This window comes from Nestor notabilis, unplaced genomic scaffold (genome assembly GCF_000696875.1).
Source record: "Nestor notabilis isolate BGI_N333 unplaced genomic scaffold, ASM69687v1 scaffold3100, whole genome shotgun sequence".
Lineage (NCBI taxonomy): Eukaryota > Metazoa > Chordata > Aves > Psittaciformes > Psittacidae > Nestor > Nestor notabilis.
Genome location: NW_009910455.1, coordinates 17,221 through 37,849, shown reverse-complemented (window position 1 = coordinate 37,849; position 20,629 = coordinate 17,221). Strand labels below are relative to the sequence as shown.

The 20,629-nt window shown below is 40.8% G+C and overlaps 1 protein-coding gene across 1 annotated transcript in view; it reads left to right on the top strand.

Annotated features, from left to right (window-relative positions):
• MGA (MGA, MAX dimerization protein) overlaps positions 1 to 19,575 on the top strand; it is a 46,239-nt gene extending 26,664 nt beyond the window's left edge. The window contains exons 16-24 of the mRNA XM_010010022.1: positions 1,169 to 2,844; positions 10,576 to 10,700; positions 12,002 to 12,053; positions 13,448 to 13,633; positions 14,337 to 14,448; positions 15,940 to 16,173; positions 16,889 to 17,065; positions 17,489 to 17,641; positions 18,278 to 19,575. Coding sequence (XP_010008324.1) covers positions 1,169 to 2,844; positions 10,576 to 10,700; positions 12,002 to 12,053; positions 13,448 to 13,633; positions 14,337 to 14,448; positions 15,940 to 16,173; positions 16,889 to 17,065; positions 17,489 to 17,641; positions 18,278 to 19,575 — 4,013 coding nt within the window. The remainder of the gene's footprint in view (positions 1 to 1,168; positions 2,845 to 10,575; positions 10,701 to 12,001; positions 12,054 to 13,447; positions 13,634 to 14,336; positions 14,449 to 15,939; positions 16,174 to 16,888; positions 17,066 to 17,488; positions 17,642 to 18,277) is intronic.
• The last annotated feature ends 1,054 nt before the right edge of the window (positions 19,576 to 20,629 follow it).

The following is a 20,629-nucleotide window of genomic DNA, read 5'->3' as shown; positions in this document are numbered from 1 at the left end:
CTTTCCCCTGCTGGAAGTAATTGAAGAGAGTCTAATTTGGTTCTGCATGACTAACCGAAGAGCATAGTTTAACTATTCAAATGTAATGCAACTTAAACACCATGTGTCTAAAATACAGGAAGCACAGTTAATAGCTAAGTCACCAGAATTTGGGAGTTCCATGCAGCAAGTGAAAGAGCCTCTGTATGTGTGCGTGAGTCAATGGAGCCATGTCCATTGTACAGCTGTAACTTAAAATTTGTTGATTTGGTGATTCAAAACTAATTCTGGTTGGAGATTGTCTTAAAAAGAATGAGCTGCTGTTACGTATGTCTCATTAGATGTGTTGCTCTATTTTTGTTTGGTTTGCAGGTTTCTTAGTGTTTTAACAGCAGATGTTCAGATCAGATGTTACACTACAGTACAAAATTGCTGGGGTTTTGCCTCTTTAGAGTGTGAGAAGAAAAATAAGTTTGATTTTCAGCTGATTCTAGTGCATAGTTTATAAAGAAGCATCTTGAGGGAAGGGAGGCCAAGTAGTGTTGAAAACAGAGAGGTGAGAGCAAGTGTAGCACTTGACAAAATGGGGCTGGGAAGAATCCTGTGCCTTAGTTGAGGTTTGAACATTGGGTGTGCTAAAAAATCAGACAGAATGTTCATTGGCTTCCTTTCTGGTTTGGGGCTTTTGCTGTACAGGAGAAACTACTTGCCAGCAGTGGTATTTTCCCTCCTTGTTTTATGGAGTTCTGAAATGCCACAGAAGAGTTCATTAAGGAAGAAGGTTGCAGTATAATTGTGTCATCTTGTCAAGGCTTTTCTCTGTGGAAATACTTGCAGGGAGGGGAGGGAGAGGTGTGGAGTTTGTGGATTTTTTTTCTAATCTCCATTTTCCTGTTTTCCACTAAATGGGAATGTAGAATATAGAGGACTTTAGCTAAATGCAATGCCTTTTTTGATTAAAAAGCTTAATGCCAGAACTTATCATTAAACCTCTTCTGTTTAGAGTAGCCACCTTATGTGTCTTATTGGGGAGTTCCATATAAAAATGAAATGGTTTATATGTCTCTGCAGTACCAGCTCTTTCATCCCTGGGAGTGCTGGCTACTTCTAATATAGCATCAATACTAAAACTAAAAGGGAAAAAAAATGCTTTGAGGAAGTATTAGTTGATGTTTTGTTTTCCTTACAGGCTCTGTTGTAGGAATCCGGTTGCCTGCACCTTCTAAGCTTCCTGAGTCACCTGTGTCTCCCACTTCCTCTGTGTCTTCCACTTCTCCTGCCACGAATTCAGCTGCACAAACTGCAATACCCAAGTTATCCCCTACGTCTAACCTAGCCACGCAAGCGTCTTCTCTTCTTCCTTCCGTACCAAGTTTTGTGTCACAGGCAGGCACTCTGACTCTGAGGATTGCTCCTGCTGCTGGCAGTGTGACAAATCAGACAGCCTCTGAATCTAAAATAACCTGTAGCTCAGGTGGTCTGCCAGCTACCACTGCTAATCTCATACCTTTACAATCTGGTAGTTTTGCTTTACTTCAGCTCCCAGGACAGAAGACTGTGCCAAACTCCATTCTTAACCATTTTGCATCTCTTCAGATGAAGAAGAATTACAGGAAAATATGCAAGAAAGAAGAGCCGGATGTTGCTCTGCAGAAGGAGAATGAGAAGGCTTCACGCTCAGATGATGCTGCAGAGTCTGAGGTCATAGTGTCAGATAGGAAACAAGAAGAAAATGAGTTGTTGATTAACCAGTCAAATAATATTGAAGAGTCAGTGTCCGGCACAATGGCACTTGATAGAAATTCCACTGCATTAGAGATGGTGGAGAAGGACTCAAAGGTGCTGGAGAGTTCTTGTGATGATAGCTCTTCTCAGCATGATGTTTCCACAGATGTCATATCATCTGACCATTCGTACATCAGTGAGAAGCCAAATGATGAGGAAGAAAAAGAGGCTTTTGAGGAAAAAGAGGATTCTGTCACTTCTGAAGCTGTAGTGGAGGCTGTTTCACCTAACTCTGAAGCTGTTTGTGGGTCATCAGATCAGTCTCTAGCTGCTCCTCTGGATAATGCACATCAGCAGAGTCTCGAGAATAAGGAGGTTGCACAGTTGAAGAACCATGTGAAGGAAGAAGTACATGCTGAACAGGAAGAGAAACCAGTAAAAGAGAAGGAAGGAGATGCACACACAGAGATGGAGGAGGAAAAGGCAAGTTCTGAGCAGTCACAGAGTCAACAAGAGCAAGATACACAGCTGGAGAACAAGGAACAGAGAGAGACTGAACTGTCACAGCACAAAGAAGAATGCCAGGGTGATGCTGTGCAGCCAGATACGGAAAGGAAGGACAACGAGGACTCTATGGAAGTAGAATGCATAGGAGAGAAATCAGGAAATAAATGTGAAATCAGTTCTGCAAAAGAGCAGGATGATGCTTCAGGAGAAGAGCACACAGTCAATACTGAGGAAAACAAAGCTGATGTAGCTGGGCAGGAAGACAGTAACAACAAAGAACAAGCTACTTTGGATTCTCAGGAAGAACTGAAAATGGGTCACGATATCATAACACATGTCAACAGTTCTTGGAGCAAAATATCCAGCATTGTACCACCTTTAGAAAATAAAAGTGAGGTGGATACCAAAGTTGATACATCTGAGAAAAGTGACTTCCTGACACCAGAAGAGAAGACACAGGAACCTGGGCATCCCCAAATGCCCACTATTGATATTACTGCTGATGATACGGAAGAGGAAGAAGATGATGATGATGAAGATGAAGAGGATGAAAAAACTGATGATTCTGCTGATGAGATGCTGGATGGTGCTTCTGACTTCCCAAGTGAAGAGGAAATAGATGTTGAGAAAGTGGTAAGCATTTAACTGTTTCTGAAAGTCTTTATTTATGTTAATTGACCAACTAACATGTCACAAGCCATGGATTTGGAAGACACATTGTGATGTCTTTGTTCTGGACTTCAGTTTCTTTAGAAAGTCTAGATCAGGGTTCCAAGTGGAAATGTCTTTTATTTCTTCTTAGTTGTATGCTTTTTTTATAGGTAGCATTGTAGTGGCCCTGTAGAAATTACCTGGTTTTCAGTTAAAAGGAGTTCTATCGGGCAAGCTGTAACAGAACCATTGCATGTTCACTTGCAAATTGGTTCCTTGTAATATGACTTATAATCCTAAAATGCAGTAACCAATCTAGTACTTCTGTTGTTTTAAGCTGTTTCCTTCTACTTAATCTTTATAGCCTTTAGTTAACATTCTCAAAGGAATGTTTGAATTTCTCCTTAAATTCTTCTTGAAATTTAGAAATACATTTAGGTAAGTACATGAAAGCTGTCATTCCATATTTGATAGAAAACAAATTGCTTTAGAAGTCACAAAATGAGGGGGTTTACCCTCATTGTCTTTTAAGTATAGTTAAGGTATGTTTAGATTTTAATGCTCATGGAATTTCCATCAAATTCCACCTACAAATTAAAAGGAAATCCCACATGTAACTCCTTGATGTACTTTTGATGTATCAGTTTGTGACATACATCAAAAAAAGAAACAGTGCATTGTTACTTAAAATTTACGAAGTTGTGGTTTTGTCAGGGCAGTCAAGTGGACATAAGAAATAAGGTAGCCCTCTCTTGGGATGAGATAAAAGTGGAAAGAGATTAAACTGGAGAACAGTTGAAGTACAAAGAAAGATAGGAGAGCTTATGTTAGTGTCTTCAGGAATTTGAAAGTATATAGTTCTTTTAGCTATTTTGTGTTAATGTAGTCCTCTAACACTTGAAAACCAAGCTAGGCTTCTTTTTCTTCTAACCATATCCAGAGTAACTCAAGTCAGTAACTTGGGCTTTTAGATCTGTTTAGTTTCCAGAAAAATCAACTAATCAGTTGATATTCCAGCTCGTTATTCTGAGGCAAGATGATAGCATCTCAGCTGCATGGAGGTGAGGAAACTGAAAGCAGATGTAGCTTTTTGAAGTTCTTTCAAGCTGAAAACTGAGCTGTTGCTGTCTTGTCTTTAGTCAGACAGTGACAGTTTGGTAATTCCTGTATCCTGCAATAACTTCAGCAGAGTTATCGTCAAGTTTTGAGAACCATGGTTAATTTGTGCCTGATGCTAGATAAACTTTCCATACAAGGCAGTCTTATCTGCTGGTAAGCCAACAATAATGTCTAGGTGACAGAGTAGCCTGTTATCAGGGTTGATATTTTCTTTTGTCCTGCAAAAGGATGATGAAATGAAAAAATAATTCTTAGAGATTACAAGAAATGTTTGTTTTGGAAGAAACTTACAGTGCAGGTTTTGACTAGGTTGGTTTGGTAGGCTGTGTAAGGGTACAAGTTTGCCATAAGCTCACACAAACATGAGTAAGCTGGCTTTGGTTCTAGAGCAATAAAGCTGAGGAATGAAATCTGAGAGTACTGTAAAAACCTGTCTGGAATTTGGGCGAGTTCTTAGTTTGTTAGTCTGTGCTGCCTGCAAGTTAAGTTAGGGTGTCAATGCCTAAGGAGAATTCAGTTTTAAATCTTAATTAGGTAAGTCTGTCATTTTTCACTGGGGATGTACCCTTTTATCAGCATAGAGCTTACAAGACAGGCTGCACTGGTATTGTTTGTCAGGCTGGGTGAGGTCAGATCAGATAGACTACTAGAGGATGTTTATCTGTTTCATTAAGCTAATGAAAACATAGAGCAAAGTGTACATGCGTGTCCACAAATTCTTTTGTTTAGTGGCAATACTAATGACAGCTCTTTTTGTACTAGTTTGGAATATGGATTGGGTTTAGTTGCTCAGGAAACACCCATTAAAAAACTCAGGAAAACTCCAGTGAAAGTCACTTTCTACTTACCTGTAGAAGCTATTAGTGCTTGGGTTTTAGTACATTTGCCCACACTGGTTCTCATTGCACTCATGACTTTATTGTAATTAATTTTGCATATCAGTGCTCTTCAGATTACCTTCTTACCTTGTGCTGACCTTGTATGCTTGACTTACAAGACTCTTAACAGACATCTCCTCAACAAAGAGAGAAGCTTCCTTAGGTGGTCTCTTAGCCCTTTTATATTTCCTACCGTGAAGTGCATCAAGAGAAGCTTAGGAGGGCTGATCATTGTGGGTTTGGTGATATGAATAAAAGCTTCTGAGATAACCTGTATAAGCAAACTAATCAATATCAAGACCTGTTGTTTGAACAAATCCAAGTGAGATGGTCTGGGGTGTGATTGTGATGTTAAACTCTTGATCTCAAAGGCATGACGATTGCAAACAGAATTCCTGTTGAGAATGACTGCTTGGCCTGGGCTAAGTCACGCACTGTGTCTGTGAACTGTTCCCATGAATTCTTGTTGGCTTAAGCCAAAACCATGCCAGGGTGGTTCTAGTATTTTAATGGTACAGATAGAGTCCCATGGTCCCGTTTAACTTATTAGTCTAAATATAGCTTCTGTGTCTGGCAAGTTATTCTAAATGTTATTAAAACGTGTTTATCAATCCTTCTTTTTCCAAGCTGAACATGAACATGATAAGGAACTGTCATGAATTATTATAACATTGTAAGTTTAATAAAAACTGCAAGTGACGTACTTGGTGGACAACTTAAGTTCTAACAATCTCTTGCATGTTTTGAGCTTTAGGTACAGACCATGTGTGAAATCTGCAGACGTTGTAGCGTAGAAGGCAGATCCAGAAATGAGGCATTTGCTTGGGAAATGTCTAACATCCGTTGTCACCTACTCTTCTTTGTCACTGAGGACCCTCCACCATCAGGCAATTTGCTCGTTAGGAGCTAGCAGGAGGGGTGTAGGCTGCCAGGAACAGACAGATAAAAGTAAGAGGAGAGTGCTTACAGAAACAGGTGTTGAAATGCAGAGAGGGAGAAGTGCTGTCGTTTCTATAGCAACTTTGGAACTTCTGTTGTAGTGTGGGATTGCTCCTTTTGTGTCTCCATTCCTTAAAGTATTTTACTCTCAGAAGCTCAGAGGCATTTAGAAGCTTTTTAACTATGGGACTTAAGGAGAGACAGATGCTAGAAAGGTAGGACTTCCTTGCACAAGCATTTTAGAAGTCGTGCACCCTGACAAGTCATGCTAGGCTGTGAATAGGGTTCAGCCTGTGACAGGTTGTCAGAGCATGTAGGAATAGCTGTTCTTACGGCAGAACTTCACTTCGGTCTTCATAATTATGACATTTTTGCTGCTGTTAGGAACTGAGAGAGGAAAAATGTACCATCCTGAAGCATTTTTTCCCTTTGCTGTTAGATATAAGAATGACAGAAGTTATGTGTTTTGTTTTTTATATGTAAATTCAGGATTTGTAAAGTTCAAGATGTGAAGTTCCTAGTGAGCAGTGGAGAGTGTTTTTCACTGTCTTTCTTCCTTTTCCCCATTTTCTAGTTTTTCCATGTCTTTCATGAAAAAGCTGCCACATCTCAGGTTTTGAATACCATTTATCTAGTATGAGAGCATGCAGAAAGTTCCACCATGAGCACAGCTCTAGCTGGGTAATTATTATCAACCCTTGGATTAGCCCAGTGTAACTTGTCAGCACTCAAAGCTTTACCATGATAGTGTTTATACAGCAAGCAAATTTCCTGAGGATTTTTCCCCTCACTCTTTGGGTTGTAGCATTTTTTGAACTACTCTGCAGGTCCTCCTTCCCTGCAGTGTAATGATGTCTAAATGTAGTTCAGATAGCAGTCCTGCTCATTGAAGAAAAACAGTATCCATCTCTTGCATGTAGAATTGCAGCAATGATACTGTATAAAATGAAAAAGCTAGGGAAAATATCAGGAGGCTTCCAGCATCAAGGAGGATTTATGGATGACACAGGGGAGCAGACAAGAAGTGCTCTACGTATAATGAAATACAACCATTTTGTAATAAAATGTGTCCTGGTAAAATTACATTAACCCTGTACCTCTTGCACATGTAATATTTTCAATGTAATGGCATGTTATCTATTTGGTAGGTCTGTAACTTAAATAGTATCTTTGAATATTACTTTGGTTTCAGCCAGTTTGTTTTCCCTTCTGGCTTTATGATGCTTTTCCTTCTCACATCACCTGCTGAAGCTAAGCAGAAGGGCTGTGTCTGGGGAAATGGTGCAGTTTTGGTATCTTCCAACTTCTCTTTTACTTTCCCTCCACTCTTACCAGTTAGTAGACTTTAATTTCACATTAAAGTTTATGTTCTTCTCCTCAGCTGAGGAAAGGAAATAGCACTCTGGGTCTTCTAGTGCATCCTCTAGTTCGCTCTGTGAACCCTGGCATAGCAATTGAAGACTTGTAAAGAATTTAGAAATCCCCAGTTGTGTGTTTGATTTTTCCTGCCTTTCTGTGACTGTGCAAATGGGTCAAGTCTCTGTTTTTCATTGGGGAAGCTGCAGAATTGGTTTAAAGGCAAAAAAAAAAGGCAATCCAAAAAGTTGTTCCTGTTCATTAAAACTGGATCTTGACAAAGTCTGTAACAAGTAATGCAAATGTGAGGAGTTGTTGAAAAATTGCTGGCTGTTTGCATGGGAGACATTCTTAGAATGAGATTTTGCATCCAAGTAGAACGTGGGTTTCTTAAGTTTCTTAAGTATATAGAGCCATGATAAAGGTGTATACTGTTCACAGGCAGTGTTTGAAAGCTGTTATATATAACATAATACCTTTGCTGAAATGCAGTGCAGTCTTAACTCGGAATCTCAGTAGTCCTTATGTGTATGTGTTCTGGATCTAGGCTGCAAGCAGTATGTGGTTGGACCTCAGAACGGTCCCAGGGATGTGGTGTCTCCTGACTTTCATTCTCCTGCTCTCTTGGGGAGCTCCTGATCAGCATGGCAAGTTCCAAGTGATGCACTACTTCCTTGGTAAAGACAGTTCATGTTCTCTGTGCTTTACCTGGTCTTTATTAATGAGTCTTTGTGAGAGAATACTTACAAAATGAAACAAATAAGGATTTTATGGGCTCTTGTGCACAAAGAAACAGTACTTCCTTACATTCCCAACAGTGACAGTACCGTACTTTCAAAGTCAGGTGAGAATCTGGTTTACCTCCATGCTGCTCTTTATACTCATAACAAGAACTGTCATGGCATAACCCAGATTCATGGCAGCTCTGAAGGAAAGCTGCAGGAAACCCCGAAAGTTAGTAGTAGTAGAATAACTTACTTATCTCCTTCTCAAATACAGAACTTAGGAGAGATCAGAGCTGCTTTCCTGGGTAGGGAAGAATGATGTCTTTAAGGACAGCGTGTATTAAAAATACCTTTGAAAGATGCTTCAAAGTGAGATTGTCTAGTAATTGCTCATCACTCTCCTTGCTCTTTTCTTTCTTTTTCAAAAGACATGACTTTTTACATGAGGAGAGGTAACGTGGGAGCGTGCACAGCAACTTGCAGAACTGAGAACACTTTTCTGGTCAGATCTAGCAGCTATAGCTGATAACCTGAGCATCACTTTCCTTTGTTTCAGCAGTAATATCTCAGTACTTCATAGTAGAGGAAGAGGTGTCAGCTTCGCTGCAAGTGAGTAGTTTAGCAGTTTGTACCACATTCTACACAAAAATCTGTACTACCAACACATTGTAGGACTCCTCATGACAGCAGTGGAAGGTGATGGAAGAGTTGGGAATATGGTCATTTTATGGGGGGAGGGTGCTGCATGGTTTGATTCTTCTTAAAAGACTGGAAGATTCTACAGGCAGTATTGCATGTGTGTGTGTGTATGTAGACACTAAAATGTATGTACTATATACATACACACACATATATATGCCCTTTTTCATGTATATAAATGCTCAATACACTCACTGTATACTTTACTAGAGGCTACATTGCTACTAAGTATGTGTTGCTGTATTTTACAGAGGTTGTATCCCCAGTGTAGCCTTTAGTGAAGGAGGGCAAACTTACCTTAGTTTTCACACTGATTCTGTTTTCAGTTTTCCGTAGCCTTGGCCATACAGCCATGGGAGATGATGTGTTACACAAGGTTTAAAAAGTACTGATAATGTTATGTGGCAGCATGATTCACAGTGGTGGCCACTTTGTGGTGTCAGTAATGAAGGTGGTGGCATCTCTTGTGGTGTTCTTTAAATTTTAGATAACCGTGCTGCAGGTTGTGGCATTTGGAGTTGTGTTTGAATTCTTTTTCTGGTTTATAAAAGGTTGTGTTTAGTCAGTATGAAGAAACCAAATACTATATCAAACATTAAAGAACCTGCTTCTCTGTCAAAAAGGAAATTACCGGCTAGGATTTAGTGTCTGGTCCCTTTAACATAGCTGCAGATTTCACAGGTACACACTTCATGGTGGTTGGAAATGTGTATCCTTAATCACTCCTTATTTACACCTGTGTGGTAATTTAGGTTGCTCTTGTTTGGTTTTGTTATGGTGCTGTATGTAGCCTAATCTGCGGTCAGCTGAGTAAGTGCAACACTTTCTTCTTTCTAATCAGAGTTTCTTAAAAACATCAGTGCAAGTTGCAGATAACTTTAAATAATCAGTGCCATGAAAAGCATTTGTTAGAGGCCACTTACTGATCTAGTACTGCACCTTACTGTTTGGTTTTCCTGTTCTGCACTTAGCGTTTTTTCTGATCAACTGTTTGCATCAATTTCAGGTAAGTATTCAGTGCAGAGAAGAAGGAGGTTTCAGCCCCTCAAAAAGAAATAAAAGAAGGACAAAGAGAAGGAAGGCAAAACAGAAGAGAAGAATAGGAGGAAGAGAAGATTGTGTTAGTTCAGGGAACTAGGTGAAATAGAGTACAGAATGGAAGTGTAATTACATTTTCTTACTTAAGGAGAAGAACTAGTTCTGTATTCTGTAAGCAGACCAAATATTATAATAAAAAAACCCTTCAATTAAAAACTTGAATACAAAAAATAGGTTGAATAAGGTTTGTTGTGGGGAAGGGGGGAGCACCTACAAATGGCCACAAGGTTGATATTTAAACTCTTGTAGTTGCTGCAGCACTGCAGTTGTTCTCCATCTCTGTCTTCACATATGGTAGCCAGTTTTCTTGGTCAGGCAAGCATGGAGAAAAAGTCCTCTTCAGAATATCGTAAGTGATTAAAGTAATTATTGGGCAGCGTTTTGGAAAGGGCCAAAATCATACTTTTCAGCATGCAAGCAATTAACTGTGTGACCCAAAGAAGCCTGGCTGTATGATGTCTGACTGTTGCTGTCTTAGGTATGAAAGACCATTACGAAGCTGATAACTATCCCAACTCATGTCAAAAAAATGTGAATTAGAAGGAGCTGCAGTGGTGGGGTTTTACAAATCAGTTTAATCTTGTTTGAAAATGGAGGCAGGAAAGCTGCCCTGTGAAAGTTTTTATCTATCCCATAAATGAGAGAGATGGGTTTTGCCCTTACCAAAGTTCATCGTGCAGAGTTGCTAGTGGGAGGAATTCCTGGAAGTGACAGTTAGAATAACCACCTGCTGGCACTGTTTATTGGCCAGCATAGCTGGAGATGTTGACTTTTTTTTTTTTAATGCTTCTTAATGTTCTAATGTAATCTCTTTTTGAGACTGAAGTGAAACTGTTTTGGCCTGAGCTCTATTGCTAAGTAGATACTCATTTTAAAAAACGAAACAAAACCTGTTCCAGGATGCGTGTGAATACAGTGAGGATGACGAGCAGGTGGACATTGAGACCGTGGAGGAGCTTTCAGAGAAGATTAACATTGCCCGTCTGAAGGCCACAGCTGCTAATATCCAACCTTCCCAACAGAAGTAAGCATCCTTGGAGAGCACTAAAGTTTTGTATTTGATGGATGAATGAACCCATTAAACAACAGGTTTAATGTGATGGTAAGATAAAGCAAGGCTTGTGGCAGACCTTCCCGAGCACTGGTGCTTCCCAGTGTCTGTGAGGACGGGGCTGTCAGAAGTAAGAGTAGATTCAAGGTATCTTTGGCCCCTTTTTTCTTTTCATTGCCCTCCCCTCTAATTAATTTGTTTATGGGGATGTGTATTTGTATTGTAAATTTATTATGAGTGAATTGCCTCTTCCTGCAAGCTGAATATGAGTGGGGTCATCTTTGCTTTAAATGTGATTTTACAAGCTTTGTTTATTTTGCTGGTGGACTTGTTATTTTTAGGCAGGAGCAGTCATTGGCTTAATCTCGTCCTGTAAATGAAAGCTTTGTCCTTGGGGCTGTTGCCCCAGCGAAGAAAGTATTTTCTTATGCACATATCGTCTGCCATGGTTGGATAGCTTGGCTTATTTTTTTTTTTGTTGTTGTTCTGGGTTTTTTTGCTTGCTTGTTCTTGTTGTTGTTGCTGCCCTTGCATTTATAATGATCAAGTGCAAAGTAAAAACATGGCTTACTTGAGGTACGTAAAGATGCTCATGGCTATTGCTCAGTTACACTGAACAAAAGAATGGGAAATGTTGCATCTTTTATTTCTTTCTGTTTGAAGACTTTTTGTTTTTTAGATACTGAAAAATCCATTGGGTGATGATAAATACCTCTCACATAGTTCCTATTTTTTTATCCTTCACCTTAGTGACTGTGCTATAAATTGTGAAGATCTTTCAGTGAGAAACAGATGTTGTGTTTTGTAAATACAATTGTTTCAAATGTGTATTGTTCTTTCTTTTCCTGAAGCTCCTGAGGTATGAGGATAGTAATACATGTGAGGATTTTGGTTGGTTGTTCTCGGTGGGGGAGGGATTGCTTTGCCATTTGTATTGAGTCTGTTGTTTGTTCTTTTTAAGAAAGAACCATTTTAAAAAGCAGTACTTTCTGCAGCTGACAGTCACAGGCTGAATTTATTCTCTTTGGCATTTAGTGAAATAGTTTTGTCTTTTGCACTATGGGTTAATTTCAGAGCTTTCAGGATGATGGCATTGGAGATAGAGTTCACTTTCTTGAGAAAGCTCAACTGTATCCTGCTTTTATGTAGTTACACAAGGAAGAGTTAATTTCAAGGGATAATAATGAGCAGATCTAAGCTGTTGGAATGTGGTTAATGAGGATAGAGTGCATGAGATGAGTAGTGTTGGGAAAAACTTTTTACCTTTCTTCCAGATACCATGTTCGTAGTTCTTCGGATGAAAATTTATCAGAAAATCCTTCGAAGGTATATGTTTGCTCTCCTCTTTCCTTTTGGTATCACACCTCCATTGTAAAGATAAACTTTCATCTCAAGTGCAACTCTTAACGCGGTTTATCTTCCATAAATATATGATTAAATGCAAGAAAACAAATGTGTATATGGGGCGGGGAGGGCAGGGGCTCAATCCAAATCTCATTAAAGAAACAGGACTGCTACTGGTAGCTGTGGGTTTCAGATATAGCTTGATGTATGGGAGGAGTTTCTGCCTTTCATTTATTAGTACGTTTGCTTAGGTTTTGTGTTCTTGGCATGAAGAATTTTTACAGCACACATAAAACAATGAACAAGTGAGAAATTACTTTCATGTGTTGAAGAAAACAGCATGTAGTTCTATAGGCACAGCACTGGGCAAAGGATTTCTGATCTCAGTAGTCTAAATAATACCTATCTAGGCAGAATCCTTTCAAACCAAAACTCCCTGCAACCCTTCTGAAGAAGCTTATACTGTATTTTTGGGTGGCTTTGAAGCCAGTTTCGCTAACTGTCCATGATGATTATCTGTAATGTACTTGATGTCAGATCTAGAGCTACCTGTTGCGGTGGGGTGGGCCTGGTGTATGTCTTATATCTTAGAGCAGACTGGTCTGTATGCTTTTGCCTGAGATGGAGATGGGTTCCACGATGCTCTGCCTACCTCGCCTTCTCCATGTATTCTTCTCCCTGCCCTTGAATTTATGGCACAAGGCCCTTCCTTGAAAGGAACCTAATGCCCTGTAAGAGTAATGATGGAATAACAAATCTTCAAATCTGTAGAGATTAGTAATTATGCTTATTGCCTGTCAACCTTTTTGGGAATTTAAGCAAATTCAAAATCAGAGCCTGCCTTTGACACTTTGTATTTCTTGGTAGATGTCTGATAATTTTCAATGCCGTCTTTCACATTCTTACTTACAACGTCTCTTGGCCCCATTGAAACAAACCAGAAATCAAACTAGTTTAACTCCAGGGAAAAATTCAAGCCTCCTATATTTGATGAGATTGCTTCATTCTTTAGTAGGCTGTTTCTGACGAGCAAACAAGAAAGATTTGGCTCAAACGTGTGATTTTGCTGTAATCCTGTGGTTTACCTAAGCAGACTTGTATTGCAAACAGTAAAAGCTTGTGAATAGAAGGGACTGCTCATGACCTTTTCCTTTAGGGTTGATGTGATTATGTTGGTCATTTTTTTGTTGGTCAGCATTTCATGCTTATTGCGTGTGCTTCTGACACTGAACTTTCATGAAGACACAATAGCAGAATAGCATGACATGAAATCTTCAGGTGTCTGTAGAAACCTTGTAAATCGGGCATGCATTTGAGTACTGTTTGCCAGTACATTAGCTTTTTATTCAAACCGGTCAATACGGTTACTTCTCCAGCAGAAACATCAGCTGTGGAACAGGAAGCTGAAGACGGAGCCCCAAGCCTTTGCTCGTTACCGCCAGACGCACACAGCAAACGAACGCCGGCGACGTAACGAAATGAGAGATCTCTTTGAGAAGTTGAAGAGAACTCTGGGCTTGCACAACCTTCCCAAGGTCTCCAAATGCTACATTCTCAAGCAAGTAAGTATGTTGAAGCTTAAGTAGGGAGGAGAATCGTTTAATCTGGACAGGGTAATTAAGCTAGAATGAACTCTTTGAGTGAGTCCTAGTGATAACTGTGAATAGAAAACTTCTGTCACCTTTACAGGACTCCTGAGTAAAACAGTATCTGAAAGAATCTGTATCGCTGAAAGCTTAATCTTGATGACACAAACACGTTTTCAGATCAGCACTCTCCTTGTTGTAGTCTTTGTGACTTTAACCATGGAACATTTTGTCCTAGTTCCCCAGTGGTTTACTGTGTACATCAGACAATTTTGAAATACATCAAAATCCTCCCTTTTTAATGCAGAAGAAGGTAGCTTTTCATGAAGCATTATATTGACCTGAAAAACTTAATTGTAAAGATGACAGGAAACAAAATACAAGCTGTAGATATATAATTATGCTTATCAGCTGCACCCTGAAATTGTGGGGTAAAAGTTGGCTTTTCTTTCTTGAAATAGCTGTACTTTGGAGGAAGGATGAACAAGATGTTTATCACTTTCCAGCTTGTATTTGGAACATGCTGGCATTACATGGTACTGCACATGCTTTCTCCAAGTCCTAGTTTCTCAAGAAGATGAAAATGTCTAAATCAATTTTGTAAATGTTTCTGGGAAGGAAAATGATCTTACTGTTTTGTGTGTCATCGGTTTATCAGTCAGTTCCCTCACACTTCCAGGCGTATGAAGAAATCCAAGGATTGACTGATCAGGCAGATAAATTCATTGGACAGAAGAACTTACTGATGCGCAAACAAGATGTTTTGATTCGAAAAGTATCCAAGCTTTCAGGTGAGACTGGTTTTGGATACAGACTAGCTGGAATAACAAAAAAAGGCTTTTAAGAGTAGGAGTGAATGGAGGGATCCTTAGTGGATCCAGGTGAGTCATTAGTTCACTTAAAATTTAGACTCTTGATGCCAAAAGCTCTGACTCAGGGATACACTCATCAGGCTGATAAGAACCACTTTCGTTTTCCTTTATGCCTAAAGGAAGTAGCATGATCTCTGTGCTGCCAGCCACAGGCTTGGGTTCCTGTGCATTAAGTATGCTTAAGTGTGTAGGGGGGAAGTCACTTCATTCTGTCACTGTCATCCTGAAACAGCTTTCTGCTCAGTGCTTCACAAGCATATGCAACTATCTTTGATCAGCACCAAACCCTCTGACTCCTGTGCAAATAACTATCCTTGTACTACTCTTCTGAGAACTAGTGTTAGTAGTGTCTAAAAGAAGACAGCTTTGTCCATAGAAGAAAATTGCAGTATATTCTGAGCTACTGCTCATCCAGGCATTTTGAGACAAAACCATGTTGTATTTATTGTGTCTTTGTGTCTCATTTGGAGGTGTAGGAAAATTGTGACACATGTTCAGCTAGTGCCAAAATGTGTGTGCACAAGCAAAGCAATAAATTATTCTTCCAATCTTCTTACTGTCTGGGAATAAGAACAGGAGACTACCTGTAAAGTAGAAATGAAAGATACTTAAATCTTGTGTATTTGTGTGATCCAGCTCATGTATATTTGAGGTACTTCTAATAAAAATGTTTCTGTGAACCCTCTCATCTTAATCCAGAAATACATAGTAGGCTTTTGGGGCAAGGAATGAAAGCAGGTAACTTCACAAAGTAGTTTTCTGCTCTTCTGCATTCCTAGGGAAGTACCTCAAAAGTTGAGGGGGAAAAAAGCCTCCTCTCTCAGGAAGAGATAGTTAAATACAGACTTAAATAAAGAAAGACTGTGATGTTAGAACATAAATACTAAACAGGAAACAAGCCAGTGTTATTATTTGAACATTGATCGTATTAAATTGAGTGCATCTGCAGAAAACAAATAGTGTCTAAAATCCTTGTGTTGCAGTTTTCATGCTGATGGTAAACCGTATGTGAGCTTACCTCTAAATGTCATTTGAGTAGCAAGGTCCTTTAGTTCAGGAAGTTTCATACCAGGTAAACGTAACATTTGGTCTTTTATTAGTCCGATGACCATACAATCATCAGTAGGAGAGATGAGATTTCTTCACAGCTGTGGATACTTTCAAATGGTACTTGCTCAGCAAGAGCTACTGTTTGTCCAGGCTGATTCCTGCTTATCAGAGTTGCACATAAATTCTAAGAAATAAAAAACCTTGGGAATAAATAGGTAATTGCTTCCCTTTGTTATGAAATACTTGGTGGGGGTGGTGCTGAATGGTGTCAACTTCATAGATTTTTAGTTCTGCCTTCAGCTCTTCAGTCTTGGAAAGAGAGTTTGAAGATAGGTTGACTCTTTGAGAATTTTCCTGTAGGGAAGACTGAAGAGGTTGTCCTGAAGAAGCTAGAATACATCTATGCCAAACAAAAAGCAGTAGAAGCACAAAAGAAGAAGAAACAAGTTGAGCCAGAGGAACCTGCTGTAACCTCAACTGCTAGCACACAGCAAGAAGAAACTTTGGCTCCCTCCAGAGAGCTTCCTGATGTGACTATGACAAATAGAAGAGGCAAGCCCTTGATACTTGCCAGGAAAGGAGTCCGTGCCACAGGTGGGCTTAAAATGATGCATGTTTCACACAAAGGGGGAGACAGATGCTGAAGCAGGACCCCATGGGAGGTCAGGGTGCTAGGCTGCTTGTGCAGGCAACTTCATTCTTGAAGCACAGTTGAGCACAGGACCAGGAGGTGTCCATCCAGTAGTTGTGTGGAAACCATTTGTTTTCAGCCAGGATGAGACCAGCACTACTGAGGTCTTCAGGTGAATGTGACTTTTGAGTTTCAGAATGATGGGAACTGTCCAAGGCCAGGTTGAATGGGTCTTTGAGCAACCTGGTTTAGTGGAAGGTGGCCTTGCCCATGGCAGGGGGTTGGTACTGGATGATCTTTAAGGTCCCTTCCAACACAAACTAGTCTAGGATAAATGTAGGAAGGAACAAAAGGATGGCAGAAATACAAACTATCATGGTAATACAACTATAATACTCTGTAAGGATCTGGTAATGTTTCCTATTTTGGTAATAATAAATAGACCTTATTTGAAGTGGTCTCAGGCTATTACAAACAACCCATCATTCTGGTTTACCAGGCCTTTTTTTGTTCAGTCCTGGGAAAGTTTGGCATCAGAATTTGAATATCTGGGGTTTGTAAACCTTCTAGCTGGAGTTCCTTCACCCCTGTACTAAACACAGGGTTGCAGGTATCATTTGCCACCATCTAGGGTGCTATGCCAGAACCAATTAACCAATTTACATGTCTCTTTTTTAGAGGACACCTCATCCTCTCTTACACTAACTGCTGCAAGCCTGGTGATGACTCCACAGGGGCAGGTGCTTACACTGAAGAGCCCACTGGTACCAGGGCAGGTAGCAGCCGTTCCTTCCACTCTGTTGCAAGCTGAATTAAAGCCTCGAGCTGTCACTACTGCCATGACAGCACAGCCAGGTATGATCGTGTGAGAACATGTTGATGAAAACCACTATAACGCTGTTCACAGGTATGCACAGAGGTTTAAAAAGTTAAAACCAGGTTACTTAATTTTTGCTTTAATTTTGGGGGGTTTTATTTACAACTTAATTGAGGTAGAACCTGACTCTAATAAGAGAGGTTGGATATAATTATGTCAAACTGTCAGTTATCAGCAGGTAAGTAAAATCTGTTAAATTCTCAGTGTTTCCAAACTAGGGATACATAGGGAAGATGTCTTAGTCACCTAACCGATCTATATTTCTACTTTTTACCACTTTCAGAGGATGTTACAGTGTAAACTCTTGCCTAGAAGTGCAAGGCTCTTATTTTCCAGGCTTAACTGAGTATCTGAAAGGCTCTTGCTTCCACCTCACCCCCGTTCCCCTTTTCTTGGATAAGGTATTGCTTCTGTGATGATTCAGCTACCAGGATCAACTCTTCCTGTCCAAGTAAAAGGAATTCTTACTAACTCTACCATTCCCATTACACTGTCAACTGTTGCTGGAAACCCAGTGCCCTCAACAGTAGTATCAGCTACAGAGCCCCATTCAGGTAGGCTCTTTGTTTTTCATGGATCTTTTTGCTCGCATGCAGGGAACATTAGCCATGCAAAGACAAAAGTAAAATGCTTTCTCACTAGGAAGCAATGGTAGGTATCATTGTCTGTGTATTCGAAGAAAATCACTATTAAATGTTTTGAACAGTTTAGAGAGGCCTCTAGGGGGTTATAGACGAGAGCTTTCTAACCTTCATCCACGTCACTGAGCTTCCTTGCCCTCAGTGAAATCAGAGTAGGGACTAGAATGTGCCTATGGTTTCAGGCACCCCTCTGGGGAAGCTGCAGTGCCAGGTGGTGGTGGGGCTGTTGAAAATGTTTGCCTGTTATATCCATCCTCCTGCTCTGGCACAGCCCATTCCCATGCCCAGGCAGCTCTGCTGCCCCTTGGAGAGACGTTTCTCAAGACTGAGTGCTGTACATTGGGTAAGCTGCAGAGCTTGCTCTTGTTCTGCCAGTTGGAAGTTGAGCTATTAGTGTTTTAAGGCTTCACTTGACCAAAACTGTGTAAGCAGTTTAAATTGTGAATAGCAGCTTGCTTTAGGAAGACCTGAAAGTGAGCAAGTAATAGTTAGGAATTATCTTGCAGTTAATGTGGTTCCTGATGGATGCTGCTTTGTTTGGCTTTGCAGAAAGCGAAGATTCATTCATGATGCCAAAGATTGTTAATGTAACATCACTGGCTGCTGAGGGAAGCACGAGTCTAAACCTGAACAGCAACAAAAGTTTTAATACAACAGCAGCCGCGGGTACTCAGGCTTCAGAGAAACCAGTTGTAGCATCTGTGGAAAGTAGGAAGAGTGACAGCATCCTTTCAGAAGACAAAGCCAAGCCATGTCCTGGTGACAGTGGCGGAGATGGAAGAAATACCACAGTTCCCACAAAAGTTTTCTTGGAAAATAAAGATGTCTTTCCCCAGCTCCGGAACGTGTCGTGTACAAAGGAACCTCCGGAGTCCTTTAGCAAAAAGCTCTGCATTGGTGAGTTTGTAGGGAGCCAAGTCAGGAGGAAAGATGGTGATCCTGGAGGGGAAAGGTTAAAACCTAAAGAACTGCCATTCCGCAAGCTGCAGATCAAAGATTCCAGGATAGAAATGGAATTGAGGAAAGTAGCATCTGCAATGGAGGAAGCAGAACTGGATGCAAGTGAGCTACTGAGCAGCATTGAGGAGAGCGATGACACAGATGAAACCCTGACTTCTCTGCTCAATGAGATTGCCTTCCTCAATCAGCAGCTGAACGACGATGCTTCAGCCATGTCTGAACTACCCAGCACTCTGAACTCGGACTTCTCTCATGAAGATGCAGAAGCCCGTCGGGGAACATCTGGTGATCTCACCGCTGCAGGTGGGTCTTCCTTCCAGTTTGGCCATTTGGGAGGCAGTTTTAAAGACCTTGCTGAAGTTCCGGAGGGTGGTGGCTCTATAAGCCCTCTCCTGCTGCACCTGGAAGACGATGACCTCACTGATGGGGACAAGAACCCTGGGGAGCCTTCATCTGAAGCAGATGTTTTAAAGATAGTGATAGGTGCTGAAATGAAGGATCCACTTCCCAATCTGGCCGTAACCAGTGGTGGGAATGACAAAACCGTAACAACCTTGGTGGAGACCACTAATGTGACTCCCCCAGTTTTGCAGATGAAAACTAATCCAGAAGCTGGTAATGCTGATGCTTTGTGGAGGCCCATGCCCAAGCTGGCACCACTTGGCTTAAAAGTGGCAAGTCTGCCAGTGGACTCAGAAGGGCAGAGTAATAAAGTGATGCCCTTGTTGGCACCTGTGGTTGCAAAACTGGCACCCGGTGGGGTAAAAGCTTCATTACCTGCAACTGTTCAAGAAGGACAGGATAACAAAGTGATGCCCACGTTAGCACCTGTGGTTATGAAACTGAATACTACTGGGACCTTGCCTCCAAATTCAGCAGGCAAATAAATGCGTATTTTTTTTATCAGAGACTGGAATGGAGATGTGGAGCAGCGTGATCCAGGGTCGGAGTTCGGCAGCCTCCCGTGTCCGCAACACTTCGCTTTCTGTCTGGCGTCAGCACTCTGCTCAACTGAGGGCAGGCCCCAAACTGAGAAATAAGTGCTATGAAACCTAAAGCATGTTGGCATATTTTTACCTCACTGTTGTATTCTGCGTGTTCTCCTTCCCCTTCACACAAAGCAGAGGTGATCTATAACCATTGCTGGGCACATGGTATCCTTCCAGAATCGGGTCCTTCACAGAATAGTTTGTCAAAGGACTGAGTAACAGATTTCTTCCGCCCCCCTGCCAAGTAGGGAGGTAGCTGTTCTGTTGGGGAAAAAATCTGGATTACTTGGTTTTGTACCAGGCAAATGATCTATGCAGAAATGGGATTGTTCACATTTGCTAGTGTAAATGTTTGCAGAATATGATGAATGTGCAGAACTGAGATTGTGGTCACTCTCAAATGGTTACCTGGAGCAGCGGAAGGCAAGTCTGAGACTCTGCAGAGGGTTGGAGTATAAAGTTTTTGCTCTATGGTGCTAGCTAGTTCTCTGGCAGAGACTCTTTTTAGGAGCTTATGCACAGAAGATACTGATAAACATCTGCAACTCTTACTACATGGGGAAGAAAAGGGTATTTCCCAGTGTAATTACAAGTAGGACTCTAATAAAACTACTAAAAAACCCCCCAAACCCTCCTGCCCCTACACAAATACTCCCTGCTTGGATGCTTAGGGCATCTGGAAGTTAGAGAGTAGAAAGAAACTTGGGCACCCTATTGCTACATCCTTAAAGGCACTGCTGAAGTAGCTTGAGTGCTTTCCCAGTTCTTGTTTTCTTTCCTTCTGTTCTTCAAAAGGTGGCTAGGAATGATCATAGGAACTGTTGCTTCATGAAAATATAGGACGCTTTTGGGGCTGTAGTAGCCCAGCATAAATGAGCGAGGTGTATATGTGAATGTACATATGAAAATATGTGTATATCTTTCCAAACCTTCCATTCCTTTATAAATTCAG